This window comes from Ciconia boyciana, chromosome 2, assembly GCF_034638445.1.
Source record: "Ciconia boyciana chromosome 2, ASM3463844v1, whole genome shotgun sequence".
Taxonomy (NCBI): Eukaryota; Metazoa; Chordata; class Aves; order Ciconiiformes; family Ciconiidae; genus Ciconia; species Ciconia boyciana.
The window spans coordinates 163,692,414-163,713,728 of NC_132935.1; the positions used below are offsets into that span (position 1 = coordinate 163,692,414).

Here is a 21,315-nt window from a genome sequence, read left to right on the forward strand (position 1 = left end):
ATATCATTCTATAGAATAGACATATGAAGACTTCAGAGATGCTGCTGAGCGTTTTTGTGAGATTTTTCCAGCCAGGTCTCCACTGCTGAGAGTAATCAAATGGTATACAATCCTAACTTGCAATCCAGATGTGGTCTTTAAACATCTAAATTGGCCTGCTCATTAGCTCTATCAGCCATTCTCTTACTTCATCTTGGAAGATTCCTGCCCCTTTCTGGATATACTTATGAACTGGGATAAGGGAACACACACTACCACCCAACTGGGTGGACAGAGACCCACCAACTTCGTTGTGAGAGTACCCACTGCCCAGGAGCGGTAGGAGGACAGATGAGGTCAGAGCAGGTCAGGAGCCCATAGCAGACACTAAACCTGTTCCCTGTGCCACTATCAGTCCCCGTATGGGCTTAGCACCCCTCAAGAGCCAGGAGCTCATACCCTCTGCTCTGTCCCTCAAACAGGCTGGAGCACTCGGGCAGCTCTCTTCTTCCTGGGCCTACATACATCCACGCGCCTAGCTTCTCTCCCAGCAAGATGTATCCCCCAGGCACAGAGGAGAAGGAGGGATGAGCCACATCTTCCCCTACTGATCCACACAGTGAGTAAAAACCTAAGGAAGAATGTAGAGAGTTAGACCCATCTCTGCTTTTCCTGTTTTTTAAAAAAGGAAAATGTTAAATCTTGTGGACAGAAACACTTCAAATATAATTCTAAGTAATCCGTCTGAAATTCTCCATCGGGTAGGGTTGAGTAACGGACAAATTCACTCCCCAAGTTAACATTTCCATATCCAGGATTGCCTGAAACTGGATTTTTAATGGAAAATGTAATACTGAGCACCAACCACGGTGTTCATTGCCAACAACTCTTCCAACTCAAAATTTAGCAGAAAACAAAGGCGCACTTGCTTACAGAGCAAATATTTAAGATTCGACATATATAAAAATTGCAGGCCAGAACTAATTTGCAACCGTTTTCATCTTTGAATTATGACTTTTACAAGATAGTAGAACTCGTAAATTAAATGTTCCGTGACGGAAAAATAAGCTTCCCACAGTTAAACCTATCTACCAGGCAAACGGGAACATCTTTCACCAACACTGACCAAATAAGTGAGTTTCATTTCTCTTAGCTTTCGCTTTCTCAGCATTTTAGTTTCATATCACTTTAAAGAAACAAACATAGACCTGTTATCCAGAGGCTTATTTACAATGTTCAGATTAAATTCTGAAAGATGAAGTGTAGCATCGATCACACTGCATTTTACTGATTATCTCAGAAAATGCTGTTTGCATTTCTGAATACTGACTTGACAAAATGTAGGTCAACTTTGGTTTTTTGAAGGCACGTTAAACTTCTGAACACTTTAGTTAAAATCACTGCCTTGGAACAAATATGAATTCGAGATGATATGCACTATGAAGAAATGATAATGCTGCAGCTTACAGACACGGACTGCATATTAGGTATTCATGCAAATTATCATCCACGTTACTGCCAGTACACTTCAGCCTGTTAACTGCTACCCTAAATCAAATCTTGGGTTACTACAGGTTACTACAGTCTCCCTGAAACATAAAACCTACTGTATGGTTAACTCTGGTTTCATGTAACAACTATGTCATTAGTTAATGATTTAAAATTTTACCCTCTGCGAGTGATTCACATTCCAATGTAGTGCTGGAGTGGTTTCCACATTTTTTTTTTTTAAATGCTACTTGAAAGTTAAAATTCTGAAGTTGATACAGTTGCTAGGTTAACGGTTGGACTTGATGATCTTAAAGGTCTTTTCCAACCTGAACAATTCTATGATATTATAAAAATTTGTTGAGACAACGTCTCAGGAACATTAACATATCTTCAAATGTTTGAGTACTCTGAATCCTGATGACATAATGGCAAGAAAGAATATTCTAAATATTTTCATGTATTTTCAAAATGCTTTTTATTGAAGACACAATTAAAGACACTTATTTTGGCTTTTAACTTGAGGTCTTAAGACCTTGTTACTTTAAATGATAATAAACACTGGTCTCATTGCTGTTTCTTCCAATATTATCTGAAAGAAAGGCAGGCAAAAAAGTTTGCCTGTTTGCAAAAACATCCTCGGGAAATTATACTGTTCATTAAAAAAAATTGTAACGGTTTAGGTTCCTCTGTGAAGCTTTTTAAAGTAATTTATTGCAGAAGAAAATACACTTCTGTAGGGACACTAAAACATTCAGTTACTCTAAATAACTGCAAATAGATGCTCAGCTGACAGACAAATTTTATAAAAGTCAGGAAAGATGTATCTGAGGAGAGAAAACACACCACCACAACCTGAAGGATTTGGTACCTGAAGGAGGACTGGACTATTATTATGCTACTACTTAACTTGGCACATGGAAACAGCCAAGAATTTGCATCAGTTATGAGGATCAAATTAAAGCATGTAGGTAAAAAAGGGAAATTCACTTCTTTGGACTGAATGTCTATTACCCATCCATGATCACACTCTCTATGGTACACTCAGTGCAAAGACTCGTCAGCATTGCACCGTTTTCTATAGATTTAACTGTACAGATTTTACATTAGAGGTCACTGTTCAACTAATTAATAAGAATAAATACTTTCATTATAAAATAAACAGTTGATTTTATATGTAGAACTGATTATACCAAGATTCAGATTTTGGGTTTTTCTTGATAGTTTTTCTTTACATTTTTTTCTTCGTCTCTCACATTTATCACTGGTATAACAAACCCCTTCTCACATACTTAAGTCTCCATTTTAATTTCAAGTTACAAGTCTTGTTAATGCTTTCAATTTCCAGAAGTGCCAAATGACCACAACATAAAATATTTCTGTGAAGAATTACCATTTTTGTTACTTAAAAAATTATCAGGGAATTAAATTCTCCAAGAATTTAGTGCTCAAAATATTTTTAATCACCTACGTATCACTTCCAATTGTGAGAATGTAAGTTTCTATTTCCCAGAACTAATTTAACAACACAGATAGGGTCCAAAATCCTCCAGGAGCATGAACACCACAGGCATTTCAGAGCAAACATTACAATAATAATAAAATATGACTGTAGCAACTTTCCATGCTCAGCTTTCATTCTGACAGACAACTAAATACAGTGCACCACCATGTGGCAACATATTAGGGAATGGTTCTTGTACCAAGATCTGTTTTTTTCCACCTTTGAGATTTTTTGCTATTTGTTCAAAATAAATGTTAGCAATTCCATCTTAGTATTAATAAGCTCCTCTTTAACAAGTTGTCACAGCTTCACTTATCTCAAGAGCTAATTTTTAATACATCTGGATTTAATACATCTGCCCAAGAAAATATTTGGGCATTTTTATTTGTAAAGCTCAATATTTACCTAAAAACATAACTGCCCCATGACCAGAGAACAGCTCTGTTTCTTGCCAATCGTGCTCCCTTGCACAAGAGAAATTGGGCATAAGCATATACTGCACATCAAGCTCCTTTTAAAACACAAATACATTTAAAAAAAAATAAATCAAGCTAAATGCTGGACTCATGGCTGATTAAAAGCTTCAAAAAAATCTTGGAAAAAAATCAAACACTTGAAGATATACACATGCATTATTTAGTAGTTGCTCAGCTACTGTAAAACTGTTTCTCTCCAGCTTAACAAGAAGAAAAAAAAAATTAATTTTTTCCACAAGAAACACCAACAGTAGGTCCCAAAAACCCTAAGAAAATCCTGACTCCCGAAGCCACTACATGCCACTTAGTACCCTGGAACATATTTCTGCAGCCAAAAATTAAAATTGGAGGAAAAAGCAGGTTTTCCTTAAACTGAACAGCCTTTGCTCACTCAATACAGTGCTGTTGTAATTCACTGTACTCCAAAATTTCAGAAGATAGGCTCAGGTGATTCTTGTATTCCTTAAATAAAGTGTTAATTCATTATGCCTTAACATATTTGTTAGCCATTTTGTACCAATACATTCAGTTCAATCTGAATTAGCAGCGAAGACTCACTTTAAACACCAGTCTCCCACTAAGAACCTATCTGTATTCACCATCTCAGCTTCAGGCTCTCTCATAGCTCACCGGACCTAAAGGCTTTGCTAAAACTGTTAAGAAATCTAACAGAAAATTGGGTGACGCGATATGCAACCACGCAAGGAAGGTAGGTAGCGCAACGGGTTTTCACGAGCTCCGTACCTCGAGCAGTGGGAAAACCTGTAGCAGATGAGATAAGAGCAAGCAGCACTCTCCTTCCAGAGCCCAGGATGGATGGACCTGCAATTCTCTTTCTGCAAAAATTGCTCTGGTGTGATTTGTGAGTCTCACCACAGAGCACATAGTCAATCCAAACCATGTACTTTAACCACATTTAAAAAAAAATTACAGAAGAAACATTAATCCACCTCCTGCATTAAGATCATGCTGAAGTTTCCTCTTGTCTCAAACTCCAACTACCCTCCTTCCACTCTCCCCCAGCCCACCCTTGCTAACATGCAGCCCAAAAAGCCCCTGCTATGCAATTAAGACCATCGTGACTTTCTGCCAAAGACAAACCAACAGCAAGAACACAATGCATATTATGCAAGTTACTGCATAGTTATGCAAGTTATATGCATATTTTCGCTACGCAGCGTAGCTCACTGTACTGAGGACTCTGAAGACACTTGTTTGATGTGGATGCTTACTCTTGTTTTGAGCTGTCAAATTTTCCTCTACTTGCCTCAACTGGCTTTTTTACACTAAAATTTCAACCAGCTGCTAACAATATTAATAAAGCTCTTCCAGTACGTACAATAATATAGGCCGTTAAGACCGCAACAACATCTGAGCACAGTATCATGTAAGTCCACTCCAAACCAGGTCTTAGGAGACATCGCAGGCAGAGCACCAGCGCCTTATTTACTGTAGATACCCCAGGCTCAACATTGCCAAAACGGAGGAAAACATCAGAAATCTCGAGACAAACAAGGCCTCGCGGTGGAAGTATCACTTCACAAGCGATATGAATTAGAGAGTTACGTGAGCACTCCTATACTGAACAAAAAAAAATAATTTTTCGTTCAAACACACCCCCCCCAACCTGATGGCTTTTTTTTAAATCTACCTCCATAATTCTTCTGCAGACAGCATTGGCAAGATGAGAAGACAGGGTTTTCACGTACAGCCCTTCATTCGAAAGCAACGGGGAGCAACTTCTCCAATGATACAGGACCCCTCACTATTTACAAGACGAGCCACACAAAAATGGAAGCTTTCTGGATACTAAAGGCATTGATTTTAGGGAGAGATATATCAATCTACCATTTTTAGAAGACCACTAGGAGGTCTATTACGATACCTACTAGGCAACATTGCCACACACTCTATTTCTAATTTCTGTCATTTCTCTCCTTTTTACCAGCACTGCCTGTTACAAAGCATAAACTCAACATCCAAATAAGTTCCAAGATCTCCCCAGAACTTGAACCCCACCACTTACCCGTACCTTTCTCAGTGCCAGCTGCAGGGACACAACCACTTACAGCCCAAGACCCCTCTGAGCTTCCAAAAGGTAAATAGTCAACATCTAGACTTTTGAGGAGAAGCAGCTCCTTTGGCCAGGTTTGATCCATCTTATTTTGGAGTAAAACGCAACCTAAGTGTGATGGCTTACGCAAGCAACAACTATTTATCTACAGAGTAAATAGAGCCTGCTTTTAAAAGTAGCCCATGTTTCTTTCAGAGATGTACAAGTATCCTGCAACCACAAACCTGAAAGCTAGACAGATTCTTAAATTTGAGGCAGGGAGAAACAGCAGAAAGCAGAGAGAAATCGGGAATTCCCCCCCTTTTTCTCCCTCCCCCCACCCAAAGGGGGGGGGGGATCTTTACAGGTGAGATTTCAGAACCTTCCAACACATCCAGCACAGGTATCCTTTCCCTGAAGCAGGGCACTAACTGCAAAGTGACAACCTTACAAAGTTACCTCGCCAAACCTCAAGGTACAAGAGTATTTTATTTAAATAACTGCTGATTAAACTCACTATTTAAACACTGTAACAAGTTCTCAGCTGTATCCAGCAAGCAGTTTCAGAGACCTTCATGCAAATATCTTAATCCCACAAAAAACCCCAAACCCAACAAGCCTTCCTCTATTCCCAGCAGCCTAGAGAGAAGATTATACGGTCACTGAAGAATGCAAGTTGCTACTACGTGCATTTTTAAGCAGCTATTTCCAGAAAAAAGAAAAAAGAAAAAAAAAGAGAAAGAGAGAAGGCAGCTCACCTTTATCCTGAGTGCAGGACAGGATCTCCTCCTCTTTGGGGTTAGTCACCTGGGTGATAATGGACGGGTTGTCCATGGAAACAGAGTGAGATTTCACCTGGCTATTTCCCTCCCAGAGGCAGGCTTGTGTGCGGGGGGGATTTGTTTGTTTGTTTAAAAATCAATATGCAGATTTGTATTTAAAAAAAGAAAAAAAAAAAAACACAACAAAAAAACAACTCCTCCAGGAGCGAAGCCAAGCTGGGGGGGGTGGGGGGGGAAGGGGGGAGCACCGCGCACAGGGGCCCCTCCGGTAGCGCTGCCACCGCCACCTCCTCCAGGCGCCAATTCTCCACGGAGGAGGGAGGGGGAGGCGAATCAACCCCCCCCTTAAAAAACAAGTAATTAATCCAATTCACCCTTCCGGGAAGCCCTCCGCAGCGCTCCCGCCGAGCCCCCGCCGCCGCCTCCCGAGGCGGGGGAAGTGCCCCCGGCCCTCCGCGCCGCGCCTCCCCCCGCGGCGAGCCCCCGCCTCACGCTGCCCCCCGCATCCACCTGAGCCGCCCCGCGGGGCCTCCCCCGAGCGCGTCCCCCGGCACAGCCCCCGCTCCCTACATACCCCCGCCACCGCCGCCCTCCTCCGCGCTTATCTCATCCCCGCGCCCCCTCCCCAGCCCCGGCCCCCTCACACCTCCGCCCCGGCCCTCCCTCCCCCACCCCCTTCCCGCGAGCAGCGCTGCGGGCTCGGCGGAGCGACGCCGGGCCGCCCCCTCCTCCTTCTCCTCCCCCCCTTCCCGGGTCACGGGCCGCCGCCGTGCGCGGGCGAGGAGGGAAGCGCGGTGCGAGGGGAGGAAGGGAGGGGAAAGGGGCCGAGCCGAGCCGCGCTGCGCGCCCCGGCCGCGCTCCCCGCGCTGCGCCACAGCCCGCCGCCGTCGCCGCCGCCGCGCTCGCAGCCTGTCAGCCCGCCCGGCGCGGCCCGCGCCCCGCCCCGCCCCGCCCCCGCGCCGCGGGACGCTCCAACATGGAGGCGGGGAGCGGGCAGCGCCCGGGCCCCGCTGCGCGGTAAACAAGGGGGCGGGGCCGCGGCGGGGGGCGGGGCCGCGGCGGGAGGGGGGCGGGGCCAGGCGCCTGCGGAGACGGCGCGCTGGCGGCGCGGGGGGAGGGGGCGGCTATTGTTATTGCGTACAAAAGGCCGCGAGGAGGGGGCGGGGCCGACGGCGGGGCGGGGCCGCGGGGCGGGGCCAGCGGCCGTTTGAGGGGGCCCGCGGAGCTGTGAGGCCTCGGCGAGGCGGGAAAGGGGTGGGTGCGCCATTTCCCCCCTCAGGGCTGTCACACACCAGCGCTGGGCTAAGCGCGGGCTGATCGCCTTCAGGAACGGGCATAAATTGTCCGAGAAGGAGATGTGGGCAGTGAAGTATTTTTACAGGTGGCCATGAAGTGTTTTTCAGAGGCGAGTGTGTAACTAGAAGGTACCGAGGGCAGTCTTGGCAGCTTCTCTCAGAGAAAATACTCTCTTTTTTTTTTTTTTTCCTAGAGCATCTTAAAAGGCATTTCTGACTCTCCAGGAATTCCCAATGCTGCTGCTGGCTGGGAGGGTGCATCAGGAGATGGACTGTGGTATGCCTGCCCTGCTCCTCTCACCCTCCTCAAGTACCTGCTGTTAGCCAGGGGCTCGGGCAGGATGGTGGGCACTGTACGTGGGCAAGCCCACCAGAATAATGGCTCTTCTATGGGGCTGTCAGAGTGTAAAATTAAAAGATAAAACCTTTAAGAAAGAATGGTGGTATATTTAATATAACTAAGGTATTGCAACCTCTTTCTCTTCTGAAAAAAAAAAAATTCTAGTATCTATACAAGCCTCTATTTTAGCCTTGCCACAGGAAGGACAGATTATATTTTGGGAGCCTATAGGAAAGATGGGGACAGACTTTTTAGCAGGGCCTATTGTGACAGGACAAGGAGCAATGGTTTTAAACTAAAGGAGGGCAGATTTAGACTGGATTTAAGAAAGAAATTTTTTACTCTGAGGGTGGTGAAACACTGGCACAGGTTGCCCAGAGAGGTGGTAGATGCCCCATCCCTGGAAACATTCAAGGTCAGGTTGGACGGGGCTCTGAGCAACCTGATCTGGTTGAAGATGTCCCTGCTCAGTGCAGGGGGGTTGGACTAGGTGACCTGTAAATGTCCCCTCCAATCCAAAGCATTCTATGATTCTATGATTTTAAATTCCATTAACTAATTGGGGAGAATCCTGTAACTGGCATAGGCCCAGGCAATGTGAATTTTAGTAATAATGGTTATGACTATCTTTTTTTTGACCCTAAAAGAGAAGGTCACAGACAGTGTGTGTCTTTTTATATATATAGAAATGTATAAATATGTATGTAGCTCTGAACGGTTTTTCTTAACATTAGCAAAAATATGGCATTTCAACTGCCAAGCTGGGTTGCAGAAATGACCGTTGTGTTTGACCAAATGACCAAGTCCAGCAACAGCAAGAAGCTGTTCTCATTGCAGTGCTTTGCCGTAAAGGGAGACTATGGGCCCAGCCTCGAGGAATTTCTAGTCTGTGGTAGTGCCACATCTAGTTTCTGGGGAAAATTATTTAAAGCTCTGGGGCCTTGTTTCACTCTCAGTGAGTGTATTCCTACAGTCAACACATTTAAACATTTTGCTGTGAGTCTGCAGATCGCTGCATTTGTTCAATGTAGACGAAGTCGTTCGAAATCTAGCTGTGTTTTCTCTCTCAAAACTAACACTCCCTAAACAGCAGCACATGCAGAGATACCAGTATTGCAAGTTTCTGGGACTTGTATTTTAGGTTTGCCCGTCCTACTTTTATGACAAACACTTGCACGGGGAATGAGTGCAATGCCACTGCTTGCATTGCATCCAACTGTGCAAGTTTCAACCTGCTGTTCAGCTTTGGCTTCTCAAGACAAGAGTCTTGCAGTTGCAAACAGTCCCTTACAGGTTAGATCGGGCACAGATGAATAGGAGTTGGTACATGTTGGCTGATGGAATTAGTCCTGCTACCTGCAAAGGTTGAGAGCTCCTGCTCCTAAGCTATTATGAAGCTTTATCACAGCACTAGTTATGTTGTAATCCAGCAAGTGCTTGATCTTGTACCCGCCCAGGCACTGGAGGCATTTTTAATTATCTGAGGGTTAATTTGCATAGAAGCTCTTGCTGAAACAATAAATTCATACCTCTGTTATTATTTGGTATGAGTTTCTGTATCAATATTTATATTTGGATAAAACCAAAGTAGCTTCCTACTAGCATTAAGACAAAGGTTGCTTCAGAGCAAGTTTGAGAGTCATCCAGCACTCAAAACGTCTTCCACTTCTTTGCAGGGAAAGGGCAATTCTAACGTGTGGTAGGAGAACATGTGCTCTAATGCCTCTTTTCTATGCAGGGATGACGAGATATAAACATCTTGTCTGATGACAAGCACGTTTTGCAAGGCTTGACAAATATGATGTTCACCTTGAGCCAATGTGTTATGTATGTTTTAAATGTCGATAAGATTGTTTTTGCAACTTACATTGTAAAACTCCAGTCAAACGGCTAGCTGCTTATTCATCTTATGAAGGAATTTGGTACTTACTTCACTTTAGAGGGGGAACTGCTATTTATGGTGATATATAAAGTGGAAGTAGGGTAAGAGAACATGCCGGCAGGAGATATCTCTCCCTGTGCTTGTCCCTTTGCTACTGTGGTGCAGGCTCCCTCACCCCTCCAGTCTAAAGTGGAGAGCAGGAAAGCAGGATACTGATAGCACACTAGGAGCTGTAGAACGTCCATGCTCTTGCAGGGCAGTGGGAAGCAGAATGGAAGTTTAGGAAGCTCAGCTGTACTTGTACTGGCAGCACTGCTGTAACATAGGAAACAGGTCCCTTCCTCTGAGAATGTGGTTCAGCCTCTCCCACCCCCCTCACTCCCATCCCTGTACCAGTTACAAGATAGGTGTAACAAAATCAAGAGCAATCCATGTTGTTTCCTTCCTTTCTGCTTTTACTTTAAAGACACTCTGAAGCGTGTACAGTGTCTTCTATCTCTGTTTCTTTATACGCTACATGAACTAAATCCTAAATAATCCCGTGGGACCAGTGAATGGTCTCATCTCCATGTTACAGATAGGAGGTGGAGGTACAGACAAAACAGTACTTTACAGGAAATTGCAGTACAAGCTAGTAGGAGATCCAGATTTTCATCATGACTCCTGACATTTGTCCTTGCTACTAAAACGTGTCCCCCTTTCAATGCCATAGGATGTTTTATAATGGGGGAAAAATGTTTCTTAGCAGAACTGTTATACATTAAAAGGAAGCATTTATTTTCATTGATATCAGCTCAGTGAAGGCTTGACCCTGGGCCCACAATGGGAGTTTTATCCTTGACTTTAATGGAAGAACAATCAAGGTCTCATGATATTACATCCTAAAGAAAGGAAAATACTGCAGTTTGTATCAATAAGATAAATGTTTCATAGTTAGTGTAAGCCACTATATTCTTGCAATAAATGGTTTATTAGATTGATTAAATGTCTTCACTTCAGCTATTAATCAGTTTTGGCAGCTGTTTATTGCTTTGTATACTTTGAAGTAATGGAGATTATGCCTTAATTATCTCACTGCAGTTCATTCATTGTTTCCTAAATAGTGCCATTACAATGGTAAATTGCAACAGTAAACCAGTGTCAATACAAAGTTATGGAGTTCCCATTTTACGATGCATTCATAAAGTTAATGCAATCTATTTAAAACGTAGCTGTGATTTCAGTGCAGTGACCTATTTGATATGACATAAGAGATTTTGATGAGAAAACAGTAGAGCATTAAGTGTGCTGGGATCACCAAAGTAAAACATAGCGTATTCCCTGTTGGAATATATGTGCATATCAGAATTTATTAAACTAGTCCTTATTTGATCACTTTCGGTTTCACCAAATGCTGTGAATTCCAAAGATTTTGTGCCTTTGAATACAATGTATTTATTTCTTTTTGTCTGTGCAAAAAGAAATGAGAAAACGCCAAGCAATACTATCATTTAGAGGTTACTATTGTCATTCCACAGAAGGATAAAAGAGTACCAAATCAATCAGAAGAAAATGGCTGCTTTTAGTATTATCTTCAGATCTGGCAGCAATTCATAAAGTAGCAGTTGCATAACAATTTCCATTCTAAGTCCCTTTTTCAGTCAACTGTAACTATACCTAACTTTAACATTATGAGTTGTCTGTTTCAGGCTGAGTTGTTTGGGAGGAATCAGTATTACTGTCAAGCTGAGAAAGATTAATGAAACCCTCTTTCAAAAACTGTAGCATAAATTGTCTCCCTGCTTGCTCCCCAAGAAAAGTTTTTTTGGGAAAAAATAACAGTGCAGATTTTGGGTTCTCATTTTTTTTAATTCTCCTTGACTTTTCACTGTGCATATGATAGCAGAAAATGTGGTCCTTAGCTTGGGTTAAATTAGTGCCGAAGATAAGGTGAATGGGTTTTTCACTAACATTATCAATTTATGTTCAACCCCAAATTCCTATAGACTCCTAATCTAGAAACTTTGACTAAGGAACCCAACTAAGATGAGGCCTGATTGTGCCAGATGCCAGACACCCACATGAGAAACGATGCCTGAAAACCGCTCAACCCAGTGTGAAGTGAACATATAATTAAAATGCCTGGCCATAATTTTGGTGCTGGGTTGAATTCAAGTGGTGACGAACAGGTGGAAGGTTCTGCAGAGCTCATCACCTGGTGACCTACAAGTGACATATCCAGTCCTCCCTAATTGCAAACCTTTGCAAGAGAGCCTGCCTTTTTTTAGCAAGCAACCAAATGATGTTCCAGCCTTTCCAAAGACTGGCAAAGTCTCCCATTCACTGGGTGTGCTAGTTGCATCCTCTGCTTCATATGGTCAAGTTTAAACAGTCTCCTACTGCCCTAAGGTGCTCATCAACATCTTGGAGCTGGAGGTGAGCTGCCACCAGAATTCAGCTAGCAGAGACATTTGTAAGAAAGCTCCCACTTAGTCAAAACCAGCTGACTCAAGGCAACTATTTAAATTCTTTAGCCTAAATAATTTCTCCTAAACCAGATTAGGGCTTACTCTGAATCTTTCAAACTACAGAAGCAATACCACAGGGCCAAACAACCATTTAGGAGGCAACAGCAACTTCAAGTAGCATAACTGCTTGTCTATCTGCAGCCTTAGACCATATCCATGCTATAAGTTTTTGCTGTTGGTCAGAGATGAGAGTGGGAATTCTGTGTCATCAAGACCACAGTGGAGACACAACAACAGTAGCAGGACTTCACTTTTGACTGTAATTCTGTTTCACTTGAGCGCAGCAGTGGAATTGGATAAAACTTGGCTTTGCTCTTATGTGGTTACCCATTGTGAGTACTCTGTTCTCCAGTATCCTGCTGTAGCATTCCTACCGATACGGCTGTAGAGGCTGGGTTTCCATTTCAGTTTTACTGGTTGTCAGATAGTTTATCTGTGAAACAGATATAATAACAGCTAATCTCGTATTATGGTTCCGTGGCTGTTTACAACTCCTATTAATAGCAACTGCGGAAAGCCTGGGAGTAGATTTTATAGGGCACTGGGGTAACCAGTTACTGCACATTCCCCCGAGGCTACGTAGCATCAAGTGTAGCAGTGTGTCCTTTCCAGACTGGGTCATGATCATCTTAGCTCTTGCATTCCCTATCTTCTGGGTATTTGACTTTGAGCTCTTGGTATTCTTTCTGAGACATGATTGGCAAGCAATTGATTTTGCTCTGTGATTTATACTTGCGAATGTCCCAACTGATTTCCAAGAAGAGGCTCCATAACTAAGCTCTACCTTGTGCTCCAGCTCAGGTGGTTATCTTCACAGCACTTAAAAGTGATCTGCTGAATTGGCTGGACTTTCACTGGGGGAAGTAGGACAGGTACACGATGTTTTGATAACTCGTAGAGGTTCATGCTTTTAAATGCTTCTAAATGTTCTGAATTCTCATTTCAATTGCTGGTACCCATTCTTAAAAGTGTGTATTTTATCCCCCAAATGTGGGAAATGCTAATGTAATACCCGATTCAGTGAGGCATTGACCAGCACAACCATTGTCACATATAAAACTCACCTCCTTGAAACAGGACAACGAAAACCGTTCTTACTGATAGGTACATGATGGGATTGCTAAATTAGTAAGAGCGATGGTAGATGCATGCCACATTAGTGACGTGGTTATGCTTTCCCATTAAGCACAGTAAACATGGGAAGGTATTTGTCTACTAGTTCTGGGGGAAGCAGCTGATGAGCTGTGAGAAAGTCCTGGCTTTGTGGATGATGAAAAGGGATAAGAAAGGCATGACAAAGGCCTGAAACAGCCCTCAGCAAGGACTTCAGGTCATCTTGGCACACTGAAGTGGTAATTTATTCTAGGAGTCACTACTGAAATCATCAATGTGAGCTATGAAAGAAAGCAATAATATGAATAAAGGCGGTAGAATTTGGCCTAATTGAGAAACAGAAAAAGAGGAGTGAGGAACACGAAAGGTCTTGTAAGTGCAATGTCCTGTCATCTGAGTCAACTGACAGTCATGGTTAAGTAGCCATCTAATTTTTTTTTTAAAAGGACTTCTCAGAAAAAAACCTGCTGACTGTTGGAAAAATAAAGTCAAAACGGTTAAGAATTGCAATGAGAAATTCTAGTCAGTGCCTGATTTTATGCCATTCATTTCAAATTGCATAAATGGTAACTTAGCTTTTGGCCTCATGCCTAGAAGAGCACCTGAGAACACATCATTGCATCATCATCGGGAGCCTATTGGCCTTCTTTTTTAATTATGGGCTGGCTTTGGAAAGTGAAGTGGCTTGATTGGTTAAGGCTGATACTAGACCTAACTAGCAGTGAATGACTACCACAAAAAATGCTAGCATGAAAACCACAAACTTTCTTTGAAGTCTTTGGAGCTATGCTTACTTGTCACTCTCACCATTTCTTTGATTGAAATTTTGTTCACACAGCTACTAGTGAAACATGAGAGTGTCAGGAATGTGAAAGAGCATTTCTCATGTGGTGGGGTGGTCCGTGTGGCTGGAAGTAGAGAAATCGGAGTCAAAGTGGGTAGGCTTGAGTGAGGAAAAGAGGAGAGAGTATCTGCAGGGGTAATGAAAGGGAGCCTTAGGCATGCATGAATTCTGTACACAAGCTATGAGGGTGAAGGATAGATGCAGGAAGTGGTAAGGCAGAGGAAAGAAAAATGAATCACAGAAAGGGTAGGGAATAGGAAATCCTTAAAGAAAAGCACCTAACAGCTCTCAGCATTTCAATCCTAGTGGCTTTCCCCTGCAGAATTTCCTAGCAGGGCATTTCAAATGTGGGGTCATCTTCAGCACCTGGTTGCTGGAGAGCTGCAAAGAAACTTGGCGGCATTTGTTGGGGAAAGGAGATTTAGATATTGAAAAAACAGAGTTAATTTAAAGGAATTCTGTGGCTGTGCTTGGGAATAGTATTGTTCTCTTCTCCAGTTGTTCCTTCTGCTGCCTGTGTAATGAAAAGGAGTCCAGTGGACACCAGGAGCTCCACATAACTTTGCTTTCCTGAATATGCAAAGCTATGGAGGTACTGCTGCTTGACTGGTTCCTGGCGACTGCCAAAGGAGGAGACACTGGCCATCCCCAAACAGTTTGGGGTAATACCCTACACTTTTCACTGTAGAATTTGTATTCCAGTAAAAAGGCTGTGAAACAGGTTCTCTGATTAAGTATCTACAAGAAGGGTCTAAGCATCAGAAAGATGCACTTATGTAGGATAACCGGGATGAAATTGAGGTTAATAAAAATATTTGATGGTGAGATCAAGATAACTCAATAATCTTGTCAAAATTAGTCTCATTGTGCTGGATTCTCTACAAAAAGTAATAGGAAGTGACCCACAGCCTAAAGATTTACAGTTTAAGTGTAAAAGGAAACACAATTTCATGTGGAAAACCGAAGCATAGAAAGAGTAATTCAACAGAGATTACATAGACGATTTCTGACAGGGTTGGGACCACTCAGTCTGCTACGTCTCTGGTCTGAGATTGAAGCTATCCTTTAAGATCTTGAAAATCAACCTGGTAAAGACACAGGAAGGAATATAGTGTGATAACTCCTGGAAGACAGACAAAGTCCGTAATTCCTGGTCCTATCACCCACCCATCAGAAACAGAAGCACTGAGTGGCCCACTGGGATGCAGGAGTTCAGCCCTGTGAGCAGACACAAAGGACGCACAGAGCGTGTGCTATTGCCTCATGCAATCGCAGTGCAATCGTTTGTTAAAAAGGTGCCAAGTGTAAAAATGTAACCGATGCTGTGTCAGTGGGTCAGTGGGAAGCCTCTGCTTGTTTATTTTTGGAGCTGCCATGCTAGCAGGATATCGCTGAACTGAGATTCTCACATAAGCCATTCCCAACTTGAAGCCTGTCCCAAGCCACCAACTTAATGAGTGCCATTGCTGTCATTTACAGCTAGCAAATACATGGCTGTAAATGGAAGCAAATAGATCGTAGCGCTATTAGCTGAAGACGTGTAGGCAGGCCTGCCACAGCAACAGACTTCACGCAGTTGCAAAGTGTTGAGTGCCCCAGAGACTGATATGCGGTGTTAATTCAATTAAATGGTTCTTCAGCTTGGTTGAAAGATCAACCTGTGAAGTACAAATATCTCAAGCCAAACAATTTTTTTCTTGTCTGTCATGGGTAAAGTGTTCTGCACATGATTGTCTATCAAATGTTCAGCTGCAACACGTGCATCAGGATGTTCTGAGGCGATTTTCTCCAAGCTTCACTTGACAGCTATCCTACATTTCACTTTCCCTTGGGTCAGTAAATGAAACATTTTCCTTGCATACTTGCATGACATTCAGTTGGGGAGATATATATGACTGGGTACAAGCCAACCTGGTGTTTAGAGACTATGATAAAACTGGAAAACAGCATCGCAAATGTGTTGGTCCGAGCATCATTTGCCATGCTTTGCCCCTGGCTAGTCATCCTGCAGCTCCGTGTAGCAGAAGTGTACTCTGTGCCATTTGCATGCAGAGAAGACTTTGAACTGCCTGGCATTTTGTGTGAAATTTCCCCTTGGCTGAAGGCCCTGTGCAAGATCCTTGCACCATTTAAGTTCTTTATGCATTAGCTTTTACCAGAATAGTTAAATAATTAAGACAGTCTGTTGGCCAATATATTGATAAATGAATTACTTGTCTTCCATTGGCTGCTATTTATGTGACCGTGTGGGTTATTATTTGCAAGTATTCATTCAGCTCCAACTCCAAGTGGAAGTACCCGGGTCATGGAGTGATAGTACTTTTTGGGAGAGTTGGGTTTTGACCTCACGGGGACCCCCCCAGCTCCCTCCCTGAGGAGGAATTTGTGGCTGAGGGGTTGGGTTGTATTTGCAGACTGCCTGGGCCTGAGTCAAAACCAACAAGCAGCTCTAGGACACCTGCTTGACCTGTACTGCTTTGATTTAGGGAAATTAAACTCTACCCCATAGAGAAAGAGCTGAAATCCTGCTGCTTTTGGGAATGTTATTTCAATGTACTTGTTCAGTGAGTTGGCCTGGTAGTTTACAATTCAGAAACCCTAGAGCATTTGTGAATTGTGAGGGAAATACACTATTCATTATCTGCTGTCAGGCATTCATCATTCCAGTGTAAGCTTCAATCCTCTCATCAGGATGCAGAACATTACTTATGACCAGTCACAGGCCATGAATAATGGCTTAACGAAATGAACAGTTCTCTAACAATTCAGACTCAGGTTTGTTAATCAAAACTATTCAGAGCCAGATTCTGGCACCCCCTCACACACACTGAATAACACCTATCCCCAGTGCAGTCTCTTTGGTTTTAATTGCATTTATGGTTTAACAAACTAATTTTTTTTAGTCTGGCTGACCTCACCTAACTAGCTCACGGGAAAAGCTGCAGTTTGCCTCCACCAAAATAAGTAGTTCTTGTCTCATTCTGCATCAGCACTTGCTGTACAAAACCACTTTGGCAGTGATGACAAATCTGCATGTCTTTTCCTTAGCTCCATCAGATGGGATATCCACACTGGTCAGCAGCTAAGTGCTGCCTAAAGCTAAGCAATGATTTAAACATATCTTTTATTCTTTATGTGGGAAAAGTAAGTCAAGTGACATATTCTTTATGGGACCTTATGCACAGCAATGAAATAGCATGACCATATTCATCCATGTGTAGGATTATGCAGTGTTCTAGTCAACCTCCCAGTTGAGGTTTTCACACCAACAGCAGTTCTCTCCTGTATATTGCCAAACATACTTCAGGCTCCTGGAAAGTGGAATATATTGGTGTATTTGCAACCCAGTCCCCAAGTATTCCTCTACAAATGTTCAAAGCAGCTGGTAGCTCTAGCTCTCTTCCCCAGTCGTAGGAGGCTTCTTACATTTTTGCTATTCTGAACTGTGCCAAGGAAGCTGGTACTGCATTTCCAGAAGCAGGGATTGATTAAGTTGGAACATTGCATTTACAGTGAGCTTTCTGGGTAGTGGTGGTAAGGTAAAGCCCTGGAAATGCTCAGCTGAATCTTTTATCTTCAATTCTGTCTTTACATTGTAAAGCACAGCCTTGGCTGTAGTTACACATATTGGGTAAGACCTCCAAGAGTGGTTCCCTAGCACTATTTTGGGGCATGGGACTACTAGCAGATGTGGCAGTGGTAGGATATGTCCAGGATCCTGGATGCATTCCTACTCTTCTATTATTCTTGGGCTGAGAATCCCAATGGAGACTCTCGGGGATGTAGTTACCAACTTCCATTGTGGTCAGACTCCTCTATGTGTTTGAACAGAACTCTGCATTTTATTTTACATATTCATTTGTAAAATCATTTTCAGTGCATAATCTTCCATAACCAGTTCTTCTTCCTTGGGATCATATTTTGGGAAACAGTCACAGCAGTTTCACCCCTGGAATGTATTTCCCCATATGATTAAATGTCAGTCCATTTGTATGGGTAAATCAGTGCTCAAAATGAGGAAGAAAAAACCCTCTAGATTCATGTCAGAGGATCTCTCTATCAGCAACGGCTGGTGCAGGGGAGGCACAGCTTGCTCTGGGTTTTTTTGCAGCAGATTACAGTCTGAGGCACTAGCTGCAATGAGTGGGAAGGGAGGAGCAGGGAAAAGAGGGAGAAAAAAGACAAGGCCCTCATCTAGAGAGAAGCCAGTAGTGCTTATCTCTCCCTCTCCCTCCTCTGCCTTGCATTCACTGCCACCAGCTCTTCATCATCTCCTTCTGCCCTCAGGGCTACAAATGTGGGCATCTGTGGGGGAATAACCTGATACATGGTTTTGTCTCCTCTTGAAAGTTTTCAGCAAATTTTCATTTTGGTCATTTCTTTTCTTCAGGCATTGTATGTTCTTTATATTAGAGAAAAGAGAGGAAAAATGCAACCCAAACAACATTTCAGCTTCTCCAGCAAAGTTTCTATTTTGATTTATTGAAAACTTGTCCAACCAGTTATTTATATTTTATCTGTGAAAGACTCAAAAAATTTCATCTGAAACAGATATTTCCATGGAAACGTCCATCTTTGATGAGATGTCATTCCTCAGATGTTTCAGCTGAAGAATTTTGTCAGTTCTGGCAGAAAAAAAAGAGTGCGGGGCAGAATAAACAGAGACCAAACTCACAGGAAAACATGCAATGCTTCAAGTTAATGGGCTAAAATGTCAGCTGGTAAACTGCCATAAAGCCAGAGAAGTCAACCAGTCAACCCAAGACAATAGAGCTATGCTAATTTACTCAGAGGATCTGGCCTTAGATTTTAATAGAACCAGCCTAGCAAGCTGTTTCTCCGCTTACCCATCCTCCTCCCTTTTTAATAAGCTCTCAGTCATACTTGGCCTATCCTTTAATAATTCACCCTTCTCTCTTCACGATCCTTCTTCCTTCTCTGGAGATAATGGGATGGGATTTTCTGCTTGCAGCCCTCACAGAAATATCGTAGACAGGTTAAACTCTGCACAGCTGGCTACTGGCTTCTAACGTATCCCTTGTTCCTCTTTCTGGGCTCTAGTATTCATCTTCTGTTTGGTCTTTACTTAGCCGGTGCCAACTGACTTCAATGCTATTTGCTATATATAATGATATAGTGTATTGTATTGTAATCTATAGATCCTGGCATATTGAAGTATTAAGCTCACAGAGCAATCAATTACTTTAATGGGAGTTGTGTGTGTCTGGCCGCAATTCTGGAAAGCAGATCTATGAGATGAGATTTCCCTTTCTAGGACACAATCCAACTTCTGGACCAAGTGATTGGTCTACTGCAGAAGTTACTATTTCTTTCTTGCTCAGGGCCAAATAGGTATTTAAAACACAATTGGCAAGATGCACATTATTGTATGCTTTTTTTGTTGTTATGTGTAACTACAGCATGAATGACCATGTGTGACTGCTCAGTCCTATGTAACATGTAGCTGTATGAAATAAATACTTGATGATATCCAGTTCCAGGTCTGCAAGTTCCTTACCCCGTCCCCTTGAAGCCAAGATCCAAAGTACTGAATTTTGTGAGACCCATCAGACTGCTTTTCTTAATCTAAATCTAGTTTCTTGGTGACCATGTCCTTCTCTCTCAGCTACGTTGATTAAACAGAATAGGGAAGGGTTGACGCAGAAAAACTCCCTTGCAGACCTTAAAAGGCTTGTGCATATTTTTTTTGGAGGATCCTCATTGAAAAAGGAGCGACACCTGATTGTCTTCTGTAGAAGTAAATAGTTCTGAGTCTCCAGAGAACATGAGCCCCTATTTTCAGTGATGTATTTCAAGTGCTTCGGTTCGTTGTACCTGATCTTGTTCACATGGAAGAGTGAAGACACTGTGCAAAGTCTGAGATGTCTTCTCTGTTGATTTCTCAGAAGCACATTGCGTAGAACACACCTTTTGCATACCTTTTTCCAGAGTAGCTGAGATGCTGTTTGATTGCCGCAGGTACAGAGCTGGTAACTGCATCTTCCAGAGAAATAAAAAGTAATGTGTGTGAATGGTTTCCTTACTGAAACCCTGTGGAGTTTGTATTGATTAAATCAATCTTTTGGAACAACAGAAGTATGATTGATGTCGTTTGAATTTCAGCTCAGCATCTTGATTGGCATTCTTGTTTAATGACTTTTCCTTATTTGTTAAATGGAATTGATGGATATTGCATTTATTTCTAAAGAACATTGCTTTAATTAAAAAAAATCTCTGCTCTACGGAAATTAATATTCACCATATATATGGCACAAAAGGGTATGTGGTGAACATAGAGAATAATTAGTAGCTGTAGGAGGAGAACTTATGAGAAGCTGATTATGAATATGTAATAGAGGAAATACACTACAAAGAAATTAAACCAAGAAATTTAGGAGTGAATAATTGACCTCTGAGTAAATACGAGCATTCTCTCAACAGCCACTTGATGTGTTGTTAACCACTCAGTATTTCAGAACATTAACCACCCTTTTAACTAACCAGTTCTTTGCTATTGGTAACAACTCACTCTCTGGAGTTGCCTTCCTATTTTACAGGGTGATTGCTTACTCTATGCATAATGCTATAAATACACGTGGTGCCAAAGCTTTGGAGTAGGTGGGAGAAAGGTCATAATCTGTTACCTATGTGTAAATTTACCCTTAGCCAGAGGAAGTAATTGTAGGGACTAACTAAATCTGCTTCCAGAATTATGCCCTTATAAATGAGAGCAAAATTTTATCACTACTATGAAATGAATGCAGATCTCTTTCTACCGTGAGAGCATCAGTCCAAAGTTGAGATTTTCAGAATTGATGGATAAGTTTCTAAGGTCAATTTTCAAAGTTTTCAAAGTTTCCATTTTCCCTTAGATTTGGTGGCTAGTTAGGAATTGTGACTTTAAAGACTGTAGGATAGAGATGTAAGCCTGTTCCCAAGAAAGTCCCAATAACTTCCAAATGAGAGGCCTGATAGATATGAGCAGATATGTTAACCAGAAAAGCAAAGCTGATAGCAGCTGTATTTGAGAGGTAGTTCCCAAGAAACATAGA

The 21,315-nt window shown here is 42.4% G+C and overlaps 1 protein-coding gene across 16 annotated transcripts in view; it reads right to left on the reverse strand.

Moving 5' to 3' along the window:
• The window catches only part of CTDSPL (CTD small phosphatase like), an 87,901-nt gene extending 81,150 nt beyond the window's left edge, over positions 1–6,751 (reverse strand). For 3 of the 16 annotated variants that reach the window (XM_072854812.1, XM_072854806.1, XM_072854810.1), the window contains exon 1: positions 6,259–6,746. In XM_072854812.1, the coding sequence (XP_072710913.1) occupies positions 6,259–6,334 (76 nt within the window). In that variant the 5' untranslated portion in view covers positions 6,335–6,746. Of the gene's footprint in view, positions 1–6,258 lie in introns of all 16 variants that reach the window. The other 13 variants (XM_072854813.1, XM_072854811.1, XM_072854805.1 and 10 more) reach the window with 10 other exon arrangements.
• Between the last annotated feature and the right edge of the window lie 14,564 nt (positions 6,752–21,315).